Source organism: Podarcis liolepis, assembly GCF_965112155.1.
Source record: "Podarcis liolepis genome assembly, chromosome: 2".
NCBI classification, from domain to species: domain Eukaryota; kingdom Metazoa; phylum Chordata; class Lepidosauria; order Squamata; family Lacertidae; genus Podarcis; species Podarcis liolepis.
This window is the reverse complement of record NC_139555.1, coordinates 31,537,881-31,545,201: the sequence shown is the minus strand read 5'-3', so window position 1 is coordinate 31,545,201 and position 7,321 is coordinate 31,537,881. Positions and strand designations below refer to the sequence as shown.

Genomic DNA, 7,321 nt, shown 5'->3' with positions numbered 1-7,321 from the left:
AGGTTCTGTGCACAACCACTGAGATGCATAGGACAAAAATATCCTAAACTAGTTCTTCACTGGGAATATTTGGCATTTTGTAGTGAACTGATTTAATGGAAAATGCCTAATAAGAGACATTCAAGAAAGAAAGAGAAACCAAACTCCATGCTTCTTAGCAAAAAGCCTATGCAATTGGCCACTTCCAGGATAGACTGCTTGGAACTAACTAGCTTTTATGAGGCTGAGGAAGGCAAGAAAGCAAAAGTGGTCAAATACGGCATTACTTTCCATACCCCCCCCCACCTGCCAAATAGAACTCAGGAACAAGTCAAGGTGAAAGGTGTGACAATATGGCCTTTGGACTAATAACCCAGCTTGTTTCACTGGGTGTCTTATCTAAAACCAACTGTGAAGATCAATTCTGGCCACTTCAAAACGGTGTAGCGAAAAGGAACACACTGTCATTTATGAAGAGAACATGGAACAGGCTGAAAGAGGTTCACTGTGTCCCAGAGGCCCTTCCCTTTGTGCTCCACTCCTTCCAAGAACGGTCTCTTCCAAGCACTGACTCCCCTCATCCCTTGAAACAGGAGCTCCTGGTTTGGATAGATTTAGCTGCCCAATTTTCATTTGGTGAAGCTACAAGCCAGTGAGGGCCCGGCAGTAAGAAAAGCCGAGTTGCCTATAAATCACATCCGATGGGGTTGAGGGAAGGAGTGTAAAACTGATCCACTTGTAACAGAGAACAGCCAGGAGTTCTGGAAGATGGCCAGAGAGATTTTCCCACGAGCTCAGGTTCTTGGTGCAGAAAACAGGTGGAAAGAAACAGGGCAACTAGTATTACTCAGGGTATCTATGCATGGTGCGGACCTACACAATGCATCGTCCCTGCCCAGGATTACCTGGTGCAGAAAAACCTGTCATTTAAGTTAATACCCTGAGGAGAAAAGAGATCAGGCTTTTTCACATTCAATCTCTTTCATGGGGAGGAACAGCTCATGATGGGGAAAGCTGCCTGCAATGCAAGGCAGGTCCCTGGACCACTACACTTCTGTGTTGAGTGGTTAGTCATCACCATGCTTCGTCAACATGCTTCTCCCCAACCCGGGCTACAATTCCCATCACAGTATCAAAGAACTGAAGAGTCTGAAGGGACTCAGAGGGACATCTAGCCTAACCCCCTGCAATGCAGGAATCTCAACTAAAGCATCCGTGACAGATGGCCATCCAACCTCTGCTTAAAAACCTCCAAGGAAGGAGAGTCCACAGCCTTCCTTGCAGGTTTTTTGCAGGATCTGGTGCAAAAACGCACAAACCAGGGAGCCCTTCCAGGTGAGGAGGGACACCGGTATGCAAGAAAGTCTGCTCACACAACACTTGTTCTAAAGGCATTTGCCCCCGTGTATACTCTTTATAGATTCAGTTCCTTGCAGTGTTGGTACAAACAACAGACCCCCATTGTGCCGAAGACATTCATCCCACACTGGGCCATCTCAGTGGACAACCACATTGCAGAGAAAACAAGGCGGGGCACAGCTTCATGGAACTGCACAGCATCCCACCACCACCAGTCAGCAGGCAAATAAAAGCTTCAGGTGGGTGACAGAGCGCAGGACTTTCCCCTGCTCTGCTTTAGTCCTTTGGCTGCCGATGCCAACCGTTACTCCAGAACGACAGTCCCTCCTGCTGCCTCCAGAGCAGCTTTGATTTTCTCCGCTTCCTCTTTAGAGACGTGTGCCTTGATCTCTTGAGGAAGAGACTCTACCAACTTTTTCGCCTGCAAGAGATAAGAGAGCCGCTCCAGTTAGCCATGGAAAGGGATAACGCTGAACCCAAGAAGCTGCTGCCCGCTCCCACTAGTATGGGGCCCTCTGTGACTTCGCCCTTATCTCCCCACTTGGCAGATCACGCAGCCTAGAAGATGAGCCAAGCAGAAGCGTTTCCTAGGCTGAAGCGGCAGTATTAATTTTCAGCTGGCCAAGTTCCTGCAAAGAAACAGTAATCCATTTCTGACCAGAGTCCAAATGCTTAGAAGAATCCTCTTTGGAGCATCATGATTCGCAAGGGACCTTGCCACACTAGCTGGTACTATCTCAAAGGATGCAAATTCGCTTCCACTAACTGCATTAGCTCCTCACTTTCCTCATGTGAACGTTCCTTTGGCAGCTCATCTCTTTGTAATTTGCTGCCCCCAAGTGGTATGACCAAGGGCTCATCCACTCTTCACCTGACCTGTATTGTGTACTGATTAATTTCCCCTGATTACCATGTACTGATTAAAGGTCCGTGGGCTTTCTCATTGTTCTGTGACTGTGCCTTGTGAAAATTTGATCTTTCCCACTGAATCAGATCTTTTTTGATGCGCAGAAAATCCAAAGAGAGATTTTGCTTAATGGAGCTTTAATTCAGCAGGTAGGAGCAGATTTTCAGAAGGCACAGCCACAGAAAAAGAAAAGTCTCCAGACCCAGGGGAATAAATTGGTACACAATACAATCAAAGTACAGGTCAAGCGAAATGTCTATTTGCCCTAAATACTGACTGCGGACCTCATGTGGATATACCAGACAAGAGGCAGAGAGCATGGAGGTACTTCCACCACAATTAAATGCACAAAAGTAGCCCAAGTAGATGGAGCTACTTGATAATTAAGTTCTGTATGGCACAAGTAAAAGGAAACATGCCTCCCTCAAGCCTTTAGCACATTCACCTGCTGAATCAGCCTTGAGCACCATCTGCTTACCTGGACAAGGTTTATGCCTTGCATACAATTCTTCACCTCCTTGATAAGTTTCACCTTATCTGCAGCATTCAATTCAGTCAACTTGACTGTAAAATTTATCTTCTCCGGCTTCTTGGGGACAAAATCCTCTTCAGCTTCCTAGCAAAAAAGATAAGAACCCACTCACAATTGGCAACAGAAGCCTGACCCTCACATCCCTAAAGCTTCATTAGCCAATGGTAGTACCAAAGTTGTAATAGCCAGATACAGAGGGAAGACCTAACAAGACTTGCATCAGCTACTCCTTCATTATTTCCCCTAAATTCTTGTGTTGAGTTGCAACGCCACTGCTGAATCTTTATTTTTATTTAACCATAATGTATCTACCACTTGACTGCAACAAAACCTTTATGCAGTTTACAAGAAATGAAAACCATCAGTGAAAAGTTAGAAGCAAGTAGTTAAAACATTTAAGAGTTGATCAAAATCAACAGTAAGCTAGAAAGAAGATTAAAACATCTCACCATCTATGCTAGTTCTCCTTTAATGATGAAGGAATAGAGACAGCAGGTCAGCCCAAAAGCCTTGCCTTAATTGAACACCAGCTTTTTATTATTGGAAGTGGCCCAATGAGCACATCTAATCAGTTACTGGAAGTAATAGCAGGCAAATTTTTATTGACTTTAAAGGCCCAGCATATGGAGCAGAAACTTCTGATTGTCCACAATGGGAAATAGGTGGTGGGCCAAATGGACATTTCATCTGCTCCACAAATGCTCAAGATCTTAACCAATGTAATACAAGCAGGCAATTTTCACTAACCTGCTGCTGTCCAGATGTTTTGGACTACAGCTCCAGATGGCAGCTGTAGTCGAAGACATCTAGAGGGCACCAGGTTGGCAAACGCTGATCTATGGCTGGGAGAAGTATCACAAATGTTGTATAAGTAACCTCCTTTGAGAAAGGAGACTTTGATGGGGAAATCTTCACATTTAAGCAGCACTTGCCTGCAGCTTTGGAAGTGTTTGCATGCAGTTTACACAAATCCCTGCATTTTTGGGAGCCGGGAAGGTGATCTCAAAACAAGAGCTACTATAAAGATTGTCTTGACATGGTACTTAGAAAATCTTAATAAGGGGAATGGGTCACAGAAAGGTGTGGCCTCAAGGGGCAACTTATATTGGGAAGAAAAGAGGGAGGGGGTGGGATGGTAAAGTGTATATTCTTTGACATAGTGTGGGGGGGGGAGGGGGGTTGTTTCAGCGTCACATGGGTAGATTCTCTTTCTATTCGCTTGTTGTTTCCTTGGTGGTGAGAGAGGCTGGGGTGGCCTAGGATGCGGTTGACTGTCTTTGGTTGTTTGGTTGGCTGCGGTGGGATTTGTTATTAATGCCAAATCAACTGTCAACAAAACATCTACCACTGAGTATTTAATTCTAGTGAACGCTACTGACCAGGAATATAGAACTAAGAACTCAGTGCATAATTCAAGCCGACCTGTTTTGATCCAACAGCTCCCAACTTGATTCTTGATGTAGTATCAGCCATGAGATGTCAACTGCGGTAAGAGTTATTACAACTATCTGCCCAATCTTAGGTAAAGGGTTTTAACATCCATGTCCAGGCTTCCATATCACCTGCAGCTCAGGTCTTTGTGATGTCCACAATAATGACAGGGTTATCCTTGATTATTGCAGGCCCAACACATCATGTGTTAAATTTAAATTGTTGCAGTGGCCTGAAAATATGTGATGCTATGGCACCCTCTTTTTCATGGACAGACTATTCATGATTTTGCCTTTACACATGGGCCTCTGGAACTGAACCTCACATAAGTGGCAGGCCCACTGCACTGGTATTAGTGCTATTTACTCTTTAGATAGCTTAATGGCTTTGTGTGGCTTTTATATACAGTAAATGGTATTTTGGTTCTGAACATCTTATTTCTTAAGAGTTCATAAGACAGGGTATGTAAATAAATAAATGTGGCAAAATGATTGCGATACCAAGCACAACCACAAAGTAAGCCCCTATTAGCAGAGAACTTTTCTCACCCCTGCATTCCCATCTCCAGTTGCTGAGTTTGTTATACACCAGTAACATCCAGGAAAATGTCATCTGACGAGTTAGCAACACTGCAACAACCTTTTCCATGACACTGCAGCAGAACTGCTTCTCTTTCTGCTTCAAAAGCCAATGTTAAATGCAGGGCAACAACAGGCTGGCTGCATGCTTAGTCCAGCAGCCTCAAGCAATCAACATGCCTGTTATGTAATATTTTGGTGCCTTCACACACAACACTCTCAACAGAATGCTCATTTGTAGGGCTGCTGAAGTTTTCCATTCAGACATTTGCCCAGCTACAGCTGCTACTCAGCCCAAATAAACAAAAAGTAAAAAGGTTGATCCCTTACTGGAGCTGCTGCTTGTGCTGGTGGCATCATCCCAGCCATTGGCATGAGTCCCATATCTTGGATCTTGAGGGTTTTCTGAAGAAAAAGACAGAGTAAGCAGTGTTAGAGAAATATTAATCCTTCTTCTATATCGTATGCATCACAAAAACTGGGGAAGGAATTCCAAAGCACCCCATCCCAGAGAAATACATGACCAACAATGAGCTGTCTGCTGCCCCATCTTTCCCTAGTACAGCAATCACCCTGCTTCCCATGCAAACAGTGGCACCTTCAGCAGTTCATTGAGGTCAGAAATCTCCAGTAGGGTGAGGCTGGCAATGTCTTGAACTAGCTGCTGAATCTTGGGCGAGTACTCCTTGGGAACATTATCAAGAGGCGGAGTTGCCAAGGCTTCACTTCGCTGTGAGCTGGTAGTCTTCAGCATCCTAACAGCACATGCTCGTGGCTGATGCTGCCTGTAGAAAAATCAACAAAGAGTTTGTCAGCACTTCATGGTTCACAACATAAAGACCTGTGCAAGCAGCAAATGAATGAAAGAATGAGAACAGATGTGCTTCAGGAGAAACAGCAAGGCCACCCAAGTGAGAAGAAAGGGTGATATAAACATGGATTGGTGTAGGTGCTGTGGAAAAGGGGGAGAAGCAACACCTCTCAGCACCAACAAAACTGTAGTGTAATTTTAAAAACAAATTTAAGGAGATGTCCATATTATTGTTGTTTAGTCGTGTCCGACTCTTCGTGAACCCATGGTCCAGAGCACGCCAGGCACTCCTGTCTTCCATTGCCTCCTGCAGTTTGGTCAAACTCATGTTCATAGTTTCGAGAACACTATCCAACCATCTCGTCCTCTGTCGTCCCCTTCTCCTTGTGCCCTCAATCTTTCCCAACATCAGGGTCTTTTCCAGGGAGTCTTCTCTTCTCATGAGGTGGCCAAAGTATTGGAGCCTCAGCTTCATGATCTGTCCTTCCAGTGAGCACTCAGGGCTGATTTCCTTCAGAATGTCCATATTACTAAAAGGCATTTTTAAAAGCTTGAAGTGTTTTCCAATGTGAGGTGTAGAGAAATTTGTTTTCGCACTGTGAGCTCCACAGTGGGATAATTCAGAGCAGATAGTTGTCAACAGAACAGGTGATGAGCAGGGTGGACTGACTTCAATCTTGCACGGTCTACTCTAATTTTCAAAAAGGAAGTCCTCTGCTCCACAAAGCAAGAATGTATATTCATATCCTAGTAGGGCTTAAGTAACTTCAAATGTGCCTTCTTACTTATAAACATAAAAATTACCTTGGAACAAATCAAGAGCCAACTAATCTACCATTTTTTTGTCAAAAACAGTCCAGACAGTTCACAGCTTCTATCTTCCGTTTCTACCCGGACTATTTCTCAAACTTGCTGTTTGCGACTAGAAACTGGATATTGAGAACAAAGGGGAGGGGGACACCTGCAGAGCTAGCCCTAGGCTGTCCAGCAGAAACTGGCCAGTGGCTGACCTCCTCTTGGTGTTGCAGGGAGTTGGACTAGATGACCACTGGGAACCCCTTCCTTCAGTTTTAAGCTCCTACCCACTCCTAGCCTACTGACTAAAAGCAGGAGCCAGGAAGCAGGAAGTTTCTGGTTTTAAGTCTCGCCTCAGCCATAAAAACCAGCAGGTCGGCCTTTGGCAAACTTGCCACCACCAGCTTCGCGCCCTCGATGGTGATTTGGGGTTAGCGAGGGCGGCCCACCTTTCAGAGCTGTTGCGGGCACCACCAAACGGGAAGCACCCGAAGCAGCTTTGAACATTTCACGGCGGAAAAAGCGCGCGTGGGCGCCTCATCCCTCACGCGGGAGAGGCGGGATTCCGATGGGAGTCTGGCACGTGAACTCGCCTAACCTCGACCTCCTTCGGGCCCCTCGGAACCGCCCAGCCCACCTCCCGCCTCTTGCATACCGCAGCAGCAGGCGGATAACGGTACCGAGCCGGCCCGCGGGCAACATGGCCATGGCGGCAGCTCCAGGAGGCGGGCAGGACGGAGACACACCGGCGCTCTCCTCTGTCTCCGGCGTGCGAGCGGCAGAGGACGCCGAGGGAACGCTCTGCCCGCTCCTTCTCTCTGATCCAGCGGGGTGCACCTATCGCGGCCGAGTTTGATCGATGGCGCTCTAGGCGGCCCGCCGTGCATCTCCGTGGTTGACGGAGGTGACGTTCGGGCCGCTTCCCACCC

The 7,321-nt window shown here is 46.3% G+C and overlaps 1 protein-coding gene across 1 annotated transcript; it reads right to left on the bottom strand.

Moving 5' to 3' along the window:
* Window positions 1-1,359: 1,359 nt before the first annotated feature.
* On the bottom strand, window positions 1,360-7,205 carry MRPL12 (mitochondrial ribosomal protein L12). The gene is made up of 5 exons (XM_083487010.1): window positions 7,048-7,205; window positions 5,385-5,571; window positions 5,117-5,191; window positions 2,724-2,861; window positions 1,360-1,759 (listed from the first exon to the last, which is right to left on the bottom strand). The coding sequence occupies exons 1-5, from the start codon at window positions 7,098-7,100 to the stop codon at window positions 1,643-1,645; spliced, it is 570 nt and encodes a 189-aa protein (XP_083343136.1). The 5' UTR covers window positions 7,101-7,205; the 3' UTR covers window positions 1,360-1,642.
* Window positions 7,206-7,321: the final 116 nt, after the last annotated feature.

What these genes read in the sequence shown, in the direction of transcription:
- MRPL12 (XM_083487010.1), bottom strand. Translation starts at nt 7,100, where the DNA reads ATGGCCATGTTGCCCGCGGGCCGGCTCGGTACCGTTATCCGCCTGCTG. An exon ending in CAGCACAAGCAGCAGCTCCA is followed by an intron (nt 2,862 to 5,116) that starts GTAAGGGATCAA and finishes CTTTTTTGCTAG; the next exon opens with GAAGCTGAAGAGGATTTTGT. An exon ending in AAGGCATAAACCTTGTCCAG is followed by an intron (nt 1,760 to 2,723) that starts GTAAGCAGATGG and finishes TATCTCTTGCAG; the next exon opens with GCGAAAAAGTTGGTAGAGTC.